Source organism: Oreochromis aureus, linkage group 9 (assembly GCF_013358895.1).
Source record: "Oreochromis aureus strain Israel breed Guangdong linkage group 9, ZZ_aureus, whole genome shotgun sequence".
Classification (NCBI taxonomy): Eukaryota; Metazoa; Chordata; class Actinopteri; order Cichliformes; family Cichlidae; genus Oreochromis; species Oreochromis aureus.
This window is the reverse complement of record NC_052950.1, coordinates 10,594,878-10,610,338: the sequence shown is the minus strand read 5'-3', so window position 1 is coordinate 10,610,338 and position 15,461 is coordinate 10,594,878. Positions and strand designations below refer to the sequence as shown.

Here is a 15,461-nt window from a genome sequence, read left to right as displayed (position 1 = left end):
CCTGCCTTAGACTGGAATTCTCTCTGTGCAAAGAGCACCACCTACTGGCTGAGTGACCTCAGGGTTTAAACAGTAAACTGAGCTGCTGGAACTTGTAGTCTATTTGAATTTTGACCAAGAGGTGTAACCAAGAGTATCAAATATCAATATAGAAATGGTTCTTTGTTACTGGGTAGTCTGGTTTTAGCCCGTGTTTGTTGGATGTCCACAAACATCACTGACACTGTAAATAACCAAAGTATCTGATATATTGATTAAAGTTGTCTTTCCTCTTGACACAAAATCCAAAAGCATGAACATTTACTAAACTTTTACTCTTTTTTGTTGAGGAAAAATAATATCGCAAAATACAGGATGATCCGTGTAATAAAAGTACACTGTGCTGTTTGTTTAATCAGAATAAGTCGAGCTCATTCATCAAATCCTCAGAGACCCCTGAAAAAAAAAAAAAAAAAACCCAAAAGAAAGGAGACGTTTTAGAGGCAACCATGATTTATTAATAATACCTGAGCACCATAAAGCTCTGACAGACACTGTAAATCCACTGCAAAATTAAAATTCACATAAAGCTACTGAAACATATTTAAAAACAAGATACAATCCATCCACCAACTACACCTGCTTTATCCTTTACAGAGCTGTGGAGGGAGGTTAGGAAGAGATTAGCTACGTGATGTTTAACAGTTAATAAATTTAGGCACAAAATTAAGTCCACGTGTATGTATAACAGGCTAAAAACTGAAGTGAAAAATCAGGCACGTACACTTCTGCTTCCGTCTCTCATGCACGAAACTGTAAGTAGACATTTTCTCCCAAGATGCAGACATTAATGAAAACTAAGACGACCGCGTTTGGCCTGTTGCTTGGTTTTGGATTAAAAACAGTTCAGAGCCAACTCCTCTGAGATGCTGCACATTCAGAGTATGTTGTCAGCATGTCTCAAGTCCTTTGTGAGTCTCTTTCAAAGGCAGTCAGCAGGATACTTGGCCTGTGTTGTCCGGGATATTGCACTGGGAGTCTTTATCTCCCCAACAGAGATGGAACTTTAACTCTGGAGCTTCCAGAAGATTATCTGTCGGTCCTCTCCACCTGTGATCACTGTGGTGCACAGCTCGCTCATCCACATGGCTGTGACAGCACCTGTGTGTACACGGATCCATGTATAATATTCTTTAGCCTATATTGTTATTAATTGATACATTTTATTCTAATGCATGTACATTTTAAGATTTTACTACATTAGTGGCACAAACATATTAGCTAAATTAGCATCCGCCGACATCTTCTGAATCAAATATTACAGATTTAGTGGAAATCAGTGAGCTTTGGGGACAAGGGTGTAAAACATAAGGCCCGGGGGCCAGAATCGACCAGCGAAGACTCCAATCTGGCCCACCATTTTCTGTTATTTACTAACAACTTTATGTTATGATTAAAGGTCATTCAGGACAATGAATTAGCAGAAGTTCCTGGTAATGTGTCAATTCATTCCTGCTAATTCGTTCAACTGGCAGTAAATAAATCACAAATGTAGCAGATTTTCTGGTTTTACAGCCAATAAACAAATTAGCAGCAGCAGAAGTTTGAAAATGGGGGTAAAAACCCCACCCAATGATTACTGAAGATGAGCTCTACCTGAGTGTGCAGGGATCCTCTTGGTAACTGTGTTGGTAAGAAGGTCCCACAGGAGGAGGTCACCAGACCGACCCCCACACAGCACCCAGTTTCCATCCCAGCAGAAACACCTGCACACACAAACATGCTGCTAAAAGCTTTGAGCATAGCACAAAGAAACAAGTGAAATACAAAGTTCTGGATTGCTAGGAAAATGGGAAATTATTAGCACAATTGTTAGCAGAAGTCTAACTCAGGTGAAGCATGTCAGTATCTACATTTAATGTTGGCTGTCAGATTTCTAAATACACCAAAAGGAAAAAAGAATTCATAAGAAATGAATGAAATGAATGCATGAATCCTGTGTAAGCACAGAACAAATTAAGACTTTTAGTTATATCCAGCTTTTAGTCTCTCACCTCTGCTCCTCCTCAGCTTTCACAGAGGAGATCACCATTCCCGTCTGGACGTCGATAACCTTCATGCAGGAGTCGGCTCCAACACTGAGAACGTGTCGGCTATCTGAGAACGCAAAATCGCTATAATCAGGATTTCTAAGCTCACACACATATACAGTTACAGGTCTTTGAATAATACATATGAGTCTGGGAGTTGTAATTTCTCAACAGAAATTCTTCCTGCTCAGCAATAAAGGTTTGTTTGATGGATACAGAAGAATCAAGCAGCCAGCAGACGCTTCAAAGAGAACTTAAGAAGTGCTCTCCACATGCACTTTAACTGTACTGAGCCAAATATTAAGCTTAAGGGAATTATTTACTCATAGCTTTCACAAGCAGATCTGAGTCTATCACCGAAAATGTTCAACAAAATTCAAAGTTCCACGTTCACACAAACCAGGACTGAAGGCCGTGTGGTGGATGGTCCCACTGTGGCAGTGGATCTGCTGCAGAGTCCTGTAGTTGCTGGTGTCCCAGATGGTGACGGTCCCATCTTTACATCCAGACACCAGCAAAGTCCCAGCTGGGTTCAGACCGACCGTGTTCACCTGAATTTGAATGTTAGAGAGCAAACATGTTTTTATTAAATATGTTTTTAACGCTGCTAAAACGTCTCAGTGTTTGACAAATATGAACATTTTATTTTTAAGAGTTTTTCCAACAATAACACATGCACACAGCCTTACTTGTTTAAAAACAGAGTGATTAGTCAGAGTGGCGTAAACACTGATTATGATACATTTAAATCCACATGCAGTTTTAAGACACTTATGAAACCTGTGGCTCTGGTTTTGTCACTCACCCCAGCATCATGTTCCAACTCATCCAGCAAATTAAACTGGGATCTCTTGTGAGTGGAAAAGCTGTCAGAAGTGCACTCCCACACCTGTGAAGGTCACACAGAAAACAACGCAAGGTTCATCCTCTCTCTGTCATGGAGTCCTTTGCATACATCTGCTGGCACTGAAACAAGTCGGCTTCTTTTCAGAACGAGCACCCAGGTTTAGCTTTTCGTAAAAGTCGTCATGCAGCCTGACCAGGCCAGACATCACAGCACGAGTGCGAGCTACATGAAGATGCAATAACAGTATTCTCATTCCTGTCCAGGGAAAGCTTTCAGGATATCATTTTACCGTTTATGTAAGTCTGATGTGTCTACGATGTTGCCTCCTTATTTATTAGTAAAGGGACCTCGTGTGTTATACATCATGTGATGTACTGTCCAATCTGGTCCATATGACAAATACTGCATAGCTCTCTCCCTTCAGTAAATTCATTAATCCATCACTGTAACATGTCACATGTCTGAAAAAGGTTATAGAGACAAAACTTTACCTTAACAGTGGAATCCCAGGACGCTGTGTAGAGTCTGTTTTCAAACCAGCACATTTTACTGACAGCGTCATCGTGACCCATCAGCGTATCCTGCCGCCTGCCATACGGGATGGAGTAGAAATAACTAGGAGAGAGGAGCGTGCAGGTCAGCGAGAAGCCGTCAAAACTCTCTGAAAACCACGTTAAATATAATGAATAAACAGTCCGTACACATTGTTGTCCCACGAAGAGCACACCACGGTTTTACTGTCCGCCAGTACCAAACACGACGACAAGGGCTGAAAAACAGTCGAGCAGTTTACTGTTTACAGAGAAATGGAACAGATTAGGAGAAGAGATCCAAGGAAGGAGATGCTGAACGGGCGAGCGTACCATGTTACAGAACGACATGCTTCTCTGGAACTCTTTCAGCTCTTTGGAAAACATTTTAAGTGTCGAGTCTGGAATAAAGAGCGAGACGAGTGAGTCTGAAACAAAACTCCACTGACAGAACAGAGCAAACCGTAATCCATCATTCTCTTAATCCTTTTAACTCAACGGCTTTTTAATTAAAGAGAAAACAAAATGAGTTTTCAATTAGATCTGAGTAGTCTCATTTCTTCTCAGTCTAGACATTTTCCAAACCTTGAGATGTGGAGAAAACAGCGGATCCATCTCGAGACACAGCAATGCCCGTCACAGCTCTGCACATACAGCAGAAAGAAAGTTACTTAAAAACACATAAATATACATGTATATATATATTTTAAAAAACACACACATGAAATGAAGAATTTATTTAGAATAACACAGCAGTCTGTTATTGAAGGAAGTAGTCCTGAAAGTAGTATTAAGTTTCTGAAGGGGTGTGGAGCTCCTGCAGCTGCCTGCAACCTGCTTTCTTTGAATTCACTTCCTCATTTTTGAGGCAAGGCTTTCACTTTTGCTGTATGTGGTTACATTTGTACTAACTGTTCTAACTGCAGCCCACCGAGCAGCTCCTGACTCACTCTTTATGGATCTTGTGGCTGGAAACGGGCTTCAGACTTTCCATGTTTGCCCAGGCCAACTTCCTGCTCTCCTCGGTGAGATCTTCGAAAGACGAGTCCTCGCCCTGAGAGGCTGCAAAACAACGCAGGGATCCGGCCTGCATGTTAACTTATTATGGTTATGAAAAACATTTTATATATTAAAACACATTAAAATACAGTTAAAATAGCCGAAAGTGCATAAATGAAACTCTTTCTTATTTTCTTCAGTAAAACCAGAAAAAAACAGAGTAGTAAAATAATAATTCATCTTTTTGTGACACTTTTTAATCTTGTGTTTGTGTTGATTGGCTTCACTCACTGAAACATGCACCATCCTTCCAGAGAAGAGTAGTGAAGCACATAACTGTGTGGGCTTTAGAAACACTGCTCAACTCTCACAGCTGCCGTTGCATCGTGTTATTAGCTACTTAAGCCTGAACAATGAAAGAGAAACCTCTGCAGCTGCAAGGCTCTCACACACTTCCCACCTGCGTGCTGTGCGATGTTACCTGGAGATAGTTCAGCGTCGGGTGAGTTGATGCTCGAGCTTCGGGTAATGTTCTGAAACCTCGGGGTGATCCTCTGAGGGTGAGGGCTGGTGAACAGCTGTGTGGGCGTCTGGCCAAACTCCAGGATCTGTGTCAGCATGGCGATTCTCTGATCGGTGTCCTCAATTCTTGCCACACAGACAGAAGGGAAACGTTAGGCCAATGAGGCAGGACGAACATTTGGAAATATTCTCGTTGGATTTTCTTCTCTGTACCTGTCACAGTCGATCCCGCCCTCATAGGTCAGTGGGTGAAACACTTAGAAAGGAAACCGATGAGATGAATATTAATTGTTGGCATGTTTTCATGCCTCTTGTACTGAGAGTAGCTGTTGGTTAATTACCGTTGTGAGCCGCCACAGCTTCACTGCCCCTCTGCTTGAAGCCAAACACCAAGTCAATCCACTCATGAAGGTGTTCTGACACATACTGACTCTCCAGGGCGTCTTTGTGCTTCTGAAGAAAATCACTGGAATCTGGAGGAAGAAACAGCTAACCTTACTTCTGCACGTGACTCCTAATATTACAGAGACACACACACAGCCGGTCGACAGGAAGTTCACCTGTGGCCCATGGTGGAAGAACGACATCACCAACTAAACTTCCATTCTGCCGTCTGCCCAAATCCAGACTCATTCTGTTTTCCAGGAAGCTGGGGTCTGTCCCATAAAACTCTGGGATCAACTGCAAACGTACGAGGAAAAGCAACATGTCAAGAAAGACATTCCTCTACAGAAACAGCATCAACACCAGATAACAGACGAACAGCTTCACCTCCTTGAAGTCAGTAGCTCCCTCCAAGCAGTTTTTCCACGTCTCACCTATGCTGTAAGAAACCACAACACGTCACCAAACACGACTTCAAAGCGTGAAATACAACATTCACATCTTCACCAGAAAACACTGTGTACGTGTTCAAACTTGTTTCCACAGTATTCACAACATGCAAACTCTGTTTGCATGTTGTTCCTGTACAACAGTGCATGTAAATGTCAGCATCTGTTTGCCCTGTGATCGGCTGGACACCTGTCCAGGATCCATTCCTCCCACAAGATTAAACTGGATCAGTGTACACACCTAAATGTACATCTGTGTGTCAAACTTCTTTGATTAGCACTATTTTAGTCAGAGTTAGGATGAGCTTAACTTCTCAACTCTGTTTACATTTACCTGCCTGGGGTAAAGCTAGTTAAAAGTAGCTTGTATGTAAACCTGCGCCAATGTCAGCTGGTAATTCTCAGTGTTGTTCTCACATGAAATAAATGTTTTGTACATCGTCCTTTAGAAATGCATAAATAATTATTAATCAGGAAAACGTAATTGCCCCATAAATCTAATAACTGGTTAGCACGTTTGGCAACAAGAACAGCAATCAAGCTTTTGTGACAACTGGCAACGAGTCTTTCACTGTGGAGGAACTTCGGTTTGCTCTTCTTTGCAGAATTGTTTTAATTCAGCCACATTGTTTTTGAGCACGAAGGTCACGCTGAAGCATCTCAAACAATGTTTGAGAGGGGGACTTGTTGGTGTGTTTCAGATCACAATCCTGCTGCATAACCCAAGTGCTCTTGAGCTTCAGGGCACAAACTGATGACTGGACATTCTCCTTCACAGTTTCTGGTGGAGAGCTGAAGTCATGGTTACAGCAAATCATCCAGATCATCACACTACCACCACCGTGTCTGACTGTTGCTATGGTGTTGTCTTTATGAAATACTGTGTAAGTTTTAGACCGGATGTAATGAGACTCAAACCTTTCAAAAAGTTAAGCTTTTGTCTTGGAGTAAAGTCTTGGAGATAATCACAATGTAATTTTTCAAAAACCAAACAAAGAAACAAGAATAAACCCCTCTAAACCTGTGACGTTGATCCATCACAGCTGATTTAAATGGCTAAATGACCTCCTCAACATGTCTTGAAGTTCTCCAGAGGCCTGGTAATGAAATAATCATTTGACTCAGGTGTGTTGACCCAGGGTGAGATCTAAAACCTGCAGGACACCGGCCCTTGAGACCTGGAGTTGCCCACCCTGATCTAAAACATTTAAGTTTGACAAATATGCAAACAACTAAGAAATCAGCCAGTGGGCAAATACCTTTTCACGCCACTGTAGGTTACCATTATAACGTTTAAAAGGAAAAAAAGATGTACCTATTGAACATTCGGTCAGCGTGGTCATAGCGGCCATTCTGGAGACACAGCATGTGCTCTGGAGCTGCAGTTAGAGGACAGCAAATGAATTTAAAAGACAGAATCTGAAAGATCAGAAATCAATAAAAATGACTACAGCTAAATATCAACAGATTTTAAACTGAATGTGAGAGAAATTAAGTCAACATTGCTGTAGTGTTAAATGTTACTGTTACTTCAAAAAGCAGAATTATGTGTCGTCAAAATGTCAGTGTGTAGTTTCTGAAGGCCGTGAGTCACAATGTGAGTCACAGTTACTGTGACAATCGTGCATTTGACTGATCTTTAAACTTCTGCTTGACTTGCACAAGCATCATCACAAACTATCAAGATGAAGACTGAAAATGCTGTGCTGTGCTTTTAACTGTAGTGTTATATTTGACTGTTGTGTCACCAGCAGGCTAAACCTCAGTGTTACAAAACATACAAAAATAACATCTGCTGGTTCCACACGTCTTGTAGATGATAAGTAATGTTAACTGTGAGACATACCAACTCTGACCAGGTAAAAAAGGACGTAGCCTGGAGATGAGTAATGGCTGCCGTACATGAAGCTAGGTTCGGGCATGCCTCTGTAGCGAGCCTGTGGACAAGAGAGCTCTGTGGTTAATAAGGAACTTGTTACCAACAACAAACACAGTACAATCAGGAAGTAGTCTCACCAGGAGCCTGTCCAGTCGCTCTTTGTTCAGGGCTCCCACAGGTTTGCTCAAGTCTCTGAATGTGGCAGCATTTGTCATGTCTGAGAAACAAAGTGAAGTCCTGACAGTGAGAAACTACAGCATCTTTACAAAGATGCGAGACCCAAAATCTCAGCCACCATCACTCTGACTGACAGGAGAAAGCGGCAAAGGTCTGCGGACCCACCTAACCGCGGGCTGGTATAGTCAGCGATGACCCAGGGGAAGACGGGGTACTGCGAGAGGTCGTTGCAGCTGCGGTCAGCCAGGTTGTTGAGGTGGAGGAGATACTGGTAGTTGCTGAGATGACCACGCTGCCACTGCAACATGTAGCTCTCTGCTGTGTGCTCTGTCATGTGGTTTTCTGAGCAAGAAAGACGAAAACAGCACAGTCACGTGGTTCAGTTAATCACCAAGAATGAAGCTTCAGCGGCACTGCTTTATAAAGACAACAGCAGTTTTTACATATGTTGCTTCTGCGTAGTCGCATAGAGACCATTTAATCAGGTTTATTTGCAGCTTTGGACTATTTAGTGATCACTTGATGGATGTAGCTGAGGGTTAACAGTAGCACACTTAAAAAAAAAAAAAAAAAAAAGTGTTTGCTCCTAAATCCTTGAACATTTAGATCTCACTTATATCCAGTATTGTTTAAACACATGTCTGCGAGTGCACTGCTGCACACCTTCATGTGCAATCATTGATCAGTGAAACGCAAACAGGGATTCACTTGTTAATCATTTTCACACTGTGTTGAGGAAAACATTTTCTGCAGATGCTCTTTTCAACACGCAGCACAGACTGTGTCTGTCTGTACGGGTCTCCATCTTTACTGCTGGTCGGTTAACTTTCATTCATTCAATTTGTTCAATAAATCTCAACAAAACAAGTGAGTCACGATTCTGATAATTTACTGACAGAACTGCTGCATGACTGAATGAAAATTTAGGTATTTAGTTCCAGTGCATCATCGGCGTATCACAAATGGAAGCAGCATGGTACACTGATGTATTGAAGATTGTCCAAGACAGACACGTTGTTACTTCTGGAAAACTCCACTTGGTTTAGATTTATTGGGTTCACAATAGGGACGAGAATTGATACGAGTTTAGCAATTCTGATTGCTTATCCATTCTCATTGGCTCTGCTTTGAGGGTCACCCCCATCTCCACGCAGCATATCAAAGACATTTGTGCAAATTGCATGTTGTGTGGTCAAATTTTTGTGCATGTAGGAGTCCAACACACCAACACAAATCCGTATCCTAATGGGGACACATTCGATCTTTCTTAGGATTTAGGTATGAACACAAAGCCGACAACACGAAGCAAAAGAAGAAAAAGATCCTAAAGAGATTTTAAAGCAATTTGTTGTGTATTCTTGGCAGAAACAGCTCAGGAGTGCAGCACATGTGTGGAAACAGCACCAGCGGAGGCCACCAATTCAGGCTTCTAGAGCAAAATATATTTTAAAGAAGTGAAAAAATAAATCAGACATTTATTAATAGGTTTGTATCGTCTCACCCAGGAAAGTTGCGATGTAGTAGTAGATTTCATCTCTGTCGGCTGTGTTGTAAAACTTCAGGTATATGTCTGAACAGAAGTCATTCTCAGAACAGAATACCTCCAGACCCTGAGCAGGGAGACCGAACACATGAACCCATGTGCTCATCCAAATAAACTGCAGTGACTTTAAATATTACAAGGCAAATGACTAAAAGTGAACTTTCAGAAAGATACTGAAGCTACCTTTAGTAGCACTTGCGACTCACCAGGGGTCTAAGACCATGCCGTCTTTTGTAGATTCTCCTGACATTGTGCAGCTCTATCTGAATCACATTTTCCTGAAGGGAGAGGACGTGCACACAATTACAATTCATGTGTTTGTGAAACATTACTGGTGTTCAGCATCTGAACAAACAGCCACACCAACACCATTCCTACTGCCTGCTTGGTCATCTCACCGGATATCCATTGAGAGGCTGGAAGTAGAGGTTTTTATCTGTTACGCAGACATGGCCTGGATTGCACACCAGAGGCATGACCATCTCCACTGTGCACTCCATGTGAGGGTTTTCAGCAACACTCTGAAAGCTTCACAGCACATTAACATCACAGTCCTGTCTAGCTGCACGCTCTAATACATCTAAGCCTTATATAATAATCACTATAATGAATTTAAGTCATGCATAACACAAATCCAATGAGGCCTAAAAATAAAGTTAGGAAAAAGCATATAAACACTCATCTGATTGACATCTACATACCAGTTTTTGTCAAATGAAGACCTCGCCATTCGGGATTGTAGATTGGCAGCAATCTAGAAATAAAGGAAATGTGGATTTGGTCTTTGGTTATGCAATTTACTTAAAATTTTAAACTAATTAATGGTTGTAAAGAGGAAGGAGTAAGTGGGGACAAATACAGGAAGTGCAACAGACTTTCACTGTTTCATTGCATTTGTTTTTCATCGTTTCCTCATCTTCAGGGTTTCGAGGAATGGTCTACAAATGTGAGATGGACCACACTGTTGGGGCTTGAAGTCACTACAAACTGGACCTTTATTTAGATTTAATCTATTTTTTAATTATTTATGATGTGGATTTTTGTCAGTGTGTGAAGTGGGGCATTGCTTTCGAGGCTTACTGTGGACTGAGAGTAATGATCGACTTACCATTGCAGTCTGGTCTCCAAGTTTTTCCAGACAGGAGGCCCTGTGGAGCTGCAAAATTTAACAGATTTTGAAGGGAATGAAAGCAGCACACAACGCACACGTGACACAAAACTCCCCCCACCCCACAGTATTTTGTTCTGTACCAGCGACATACCTGAAGTAACGTCTGGACAACATCCTCTGTTTTACTCCAGACTTCTAACTGAAAGGTCAGTGTCTTTTCTTCCTGTGATCGGACAAGTTTATTCAAAAACAGAACAGAGTTTCTTTTGAATAAAAGGACACATTGGTTTCAGAACCTTGTCCTAAAAAATGTACTTCAGTGTTTTTAGACAATCATTACAGAATTTTACACTGGCTATTATATAGCATAGCGGACTCACCCTTTCATTTCTATAAGGCGCGATAACGTTGCTTTCTTTGATGTATATCACCTGAAAATGAAAGAGTGGATTTACGTAGACAAAACAAAAGACAATGAAAGTAAAGAGGATCAACCAGAAAAATAAAACACCGTATATTACTGAGAAAAAGCCGCGAGGACTGGTGCCTCTCTGAAGAACAATAGGTTTACAAAAATAACCCCATAACTCACCTGCTTGCAGAGAATAGATATGGCTGATTGTCTGGGTCTGTGAGCACATGCACAAATCAGATAGTAAATAATAAGAATCATGACATCAAAACTATAATTACTTTTAAGATTAATAATACAGAATAATCAGCATTAGCATGTGCCACATCCAAAGCAGTAGTGCACACGTTTTTGTTTTTCAAAATCACATGAAGCCCAATCATTTGCAGATGCTACTTACAACATTGCTTTTCATGTACAGCTGGGCTACATTTGCACACCAAGTAACCAAACCGGTTTGTCAAACTGAGTAAAGACGAGCATGTGATTTGCACATGCAACGCCTAAGATATTACTGTGCTCACTCGTTAAAAGGGTTCTTCTCTTCCTCCACAAACTCAATCTTCTTGCAATCTCGCAGAGGAATCTGAAGGCAGAGCAATTATGATTAAAGACGTGGTGGCGTTACTACAAAATCCATGAAAAGCACACAAACACTGTACGATACAAAAGTCTGTTAGTACTTCTCCATTATATCCAGCCTGCCTACATAATGGTAACTGTATCTCCCAGCAAAGACAGGCCTCATCACACCAACGTATATTTTTTAATGTTAAAATTCACAATTTAAAATTTAGCTAGCAGCATTCCCACAATGTTTATTGGTTGTAGTTTTATTTTTGGTTTTTTTTTAAGAATGTTATAAAAACAAACCTTTATAATCGATTCTGCAAGCTCCTCTGGATCAAATATGATCGATTTGGAACAAATCTTGAACGAACCTCGGATTTTTCTGGAAAGAAAACAGCTGATGTTAGCTTGTTAACTAATAGCTAGCCCCAAAAAAAAACAACAAACAAACAAACAACAACAACAACCCCCCCCCCAAAAAAAACCACACACACACACACACACACACACACACACACACACACAAACCCGGTAAAACAAACAACAGTAAATATCTTGCACAAAAAAGTCAATAGACATTTATAAAAAATAAATTAATTAATCTTGAAACGTTAGGAGAATAAAATGCTAATCACAGGCTAGCAACCTCTATCAATTTTCCTTCCCAGATTTCCACAACCACTGTGTTTCAATCAGGGGGAAAAAACAGAACCGGAAATGAGTCCAAACAACAGATTACTTTTTCTTTGAACTGATCGGTCTCAAGGTTACAGAGCAGAGCTACAGTGTAAAGTCGTCCCACATGGCAATAAACGTTTGGCCTAAACAATAAAACTTGGCTCACATCCAGCCCACACCGTACTTCTAGATCACATATTTGCCAAATATTAACCAAATGCAAATAGCTGCATGGCACAAATGTTGTCCAAATGGCCTGTAGGACAGAAATCTTCAAAACGAGACAAAGAAAGCAAAGGTGGTGTTTTTTGTATTTACTGTTCTCTCCTTTTTCGGTAGGTAGGTAACAGGACATGATTATCACTGAGAAGTTCACAATGTTTGTTAAAAAAAAAAAAAAAGTTTACACAAGCCTTCATTACAGAACTAAATGGTGTTTGAACAGTTGCTCCTCAGAAGGCAGAGCAACTACCATCAACCCTAAAAGCTTTAAACAAACATGAGTACATGATAGCACCAATAAAAACAGACAGAAGCATTTCAAAGTGTAAGACTTCTTTTGCTTTTTGTAATTGTAGAGGAAAGTGATGGCACAGTTTGTACTCAAGCTTATAAAGTATTTCCATGGTGCAGCGATTTAAGGTGTTAGATGCTGATGAAGCGTTGCCGTTAATTATCCAACTTACCTCTGCTTTTTTAAAGTGCTTGTCACATAGTACGCGGTGTGCTGTTCAAAATAATATTCCTCCAAATCCAGCAGCAAGAGAGAAAACCTGGAAAGGAGCAAACAGCTGCTTGAGAAAACATCAGCGCAAAGGTGGAGTTAGACTGTAAATTGGAGAATTTGGCTCTTTAACACAAAAGTGTGACTCCAGGCAATGATGCACCCTGTTAAAAAACTGTCTTTGGTGTACTTTTTAAACATTTAGAATCTTAGAATCAGCAAGTTTCTGCAGATTCTGGTCAGTGCTGATGCATCATGTGCACAGCTTTCCTTATAGTTGTGTTCTGTCAGGATTACACACATTAAATAACCTAAAAAAATGTAAATAAAGTCACTTTTTAGGCTAGAATTGTGACCACTAAGAGAGAGAGAGCACCTCGTAGTTGATTATTCAGCTGTGAGCAATGTTGCAGCTTACATGTGTAATATTTCTGCTTACTGCTGCACTGACAATCAATACGTGAAACCGCTGTGAGCAGTAATGTGGATTTAGAAACCGTGGCATGCACTTCCTTTACTCAACTTGCATTAAAAGGAGTTAACTGCTGACATATTTAAGAAGCTATTTCATGCCAGAGCAATGTTTTAGCTTATATACATATATATATATTCCAACTGATATTTCACAACAAAACCAATAAAGACATTTCAAAAACATCAGCTTGGTAATCGGACCTACAGGAACTAGAAACAGTCAGTCCAGTGCAGTTCACATACGCAGCTTTAACAAACCCAACAAAGGGTATTGAAAGGTTTTATGTGGAACTGCTGCTTGTTGAAATCAAAGTTATCAGATTAGGCAGAAGGATGTGTCACTAAAAAAGGAAGTGATTTGCTTAAATTCACTGGCCACTTTGTTAGGTACACCTGTTAACTGCTCATTAACACAAATATCTAATTAACAAATCCCACTTCAGTAATTTGGTGGACGAGGACATGGTCACGACTATCTGCTAAAGTTCAAACTGCGCATTGCAATGGGAGAAAAAGGCGATTTAAGCGACTTTGAGCATTGCATGATTGTTGGTGCCAAATGACCTCATCTACTCTCCTGGCATCTCCCCCAATCTAGAAACATCTGCGGGGTTTACAGATAATGGTCTGAAAATGACAAACTATCGAGTGAGCAGCAGTTCTCTGGCTGAAAATGCCTTGTTGATGCCAGAGGTCAGGGGAGAATGGTCAGACTGCTCTGAGCTGATGTGAAGGCAACAATAATGCAAATGACTGCTCATTACAACCAAGGTGTGCAGAAGAGCATCTCTGAACACACAGAATGCCACACCTTGAAGCAGAAGACCACACTGGGTGCCACTCCTGTCAACTAAGAACCGGAAACTGAGGCTACAATTTACACAAGCGCTGCAAGATCTCCAAAGCATGGATGAATGCTTGTCTGCTTGTATGAATAGTTTAGTCTGCTGCTGGTGGTGCAATGGTTTGGGGGGATATTTCCTTGGCACACTTTGGTCTCCTTAGTGCCACTGAGCATGGTTTAAATTGCCACATCCTACCTGACTTTTGTTAAGTACAGAAGAAGAATGCTTTCTATGTTAACCAGACTGTCAAAAGAAAGTTGGATCCTGACTGATGTGATTGATTGTATTCATTTCCCTGAACGACCATAACACATTAGAAGCAGAGGCCTGTGGTAGCTTGAGTTCCAAAACTCCAGTATCAGACAGGCTCTAATGAGTAGAGTCACCAGTACGTACAAAGCACTTCCTCACACTCGCTGAAGAAACTGTTCATCCTGTATTGTTCAGAGGTGACCTCATCGTTTTCCTGCCCAGCATGCCGTGTATCAAAGTGCACTGTGGAAATTCAATGCCCTGCTCTAGACTGGGACCACGCAGGAGATCGTTTCAAAGCTTTTAAGAGCTCACTCTGGTGGTCAGTTTGAAGCATAGATCATGTGCTAAGGTCTGCCGCTTCCATTAGGCTGCTCAGAATTGGAGGGCTGCTGGAAAAAGCAGCTGCTTTAGTTTAAAGGTCTGTCACAGTCTTTTATATCCTCCGCACTCTCACTTAAGCGTCAGTGTGTTTTTCTGTCCTCTAGACACGGGACCTTCTGGGTAAAAGTAACCGGTCTGCACCGCAGACCAGAGCCCACTTCAATAATAAGACCGCATCCCCCAGCTGACAGTGGAGCTCTGCCTCATTAGCTAAGCAGCCCTGCCTCACGCTGCAATGACACGCGGCCACAGTCGGGAAAAACAGCCCGCTGCTGCCGCTCAGCTCCCAACAAAACCTCGCAGGGACGTAAGCACCTGCTAACAGAAGGTGGAAGAACACCAACCTTTCTTTAGTTCGTTCCTGCGCCCGAAAAAACGCCATGACCGCACAGCATCCCTGTTCAGAAACTGAATACCGACAAGCCACAACAGCCCGAGCTCTGTAAACACGGAAACTTGGTGGAAACCACGTGACCCACTCCAAGACAGACGGTGAGCGGTCTGCACAGAGCAGCGGAGAGAGACGTCACTCTGCTGGCACGTTCAAGGACCAACACTGCGTCTGCATTAGTGCCGTACAAATAAAATTGAATGTTTGTTTTGTCGGTGCAA

General features: G+C 41.5%; 1 protein-coding gene across 1 annotated transcript; it reads right to left on the bottom strand.

Moving 5' to 3' along the window:
• Positions 1-474: 474 nt before the first annotated feature.
• On the bottom strand, positions 475-15,367 carry nsmaf (neutral sphingomyelinase (N-SMase) activation associated factor). Its single transcript, XM_031759528.2, has 31 exons — positions 15,194-15,367; positions 12,857-12,943; positions 11,796-11,874; positions 11,447-11,508; positions 11,103-11,139; positions 10,891-10,941; positions 10,662-10,733; positions 10,508-10,555; positions 10,101-10,153; positions 9,798-9,927; positions 9,606-9,677; positions 9,358-9,466; positions 8,022-8,198; positions 7,817-7,896; positions 7,647-7,737; positions 7,116-7,179; positions 5,739-5,790; positions 5,528-5,648; positions 5,309-5,440; positions 5,181-5,223; positions 4,927-5,093; positions 4,397-4,508; positions 4,032-4,090; positions 3,780-3,847; positions 3,618-3,685; positions 3,408-3,531; positions 2,875-2,958; positions 2,470-2,620; positions 2,034-2,136; positions 1,636-1,745; positions 475-1,140 (listed from the first exon to the last, which is right to left on the bottom strand). Exons 1-31 carry the CDS (start codon positions 15,229-15,231, stop codon positions 1,046-1,048), a joined length of 2,739 nt encoding a protein of 912 aa, XP_031615388.1. The 5' UTR covers positions 15,232-15,367; the 3' UTR covers positions 475-1,045.
• Positions 15,368-15,461: the final 94 nt, after the last annotated feature.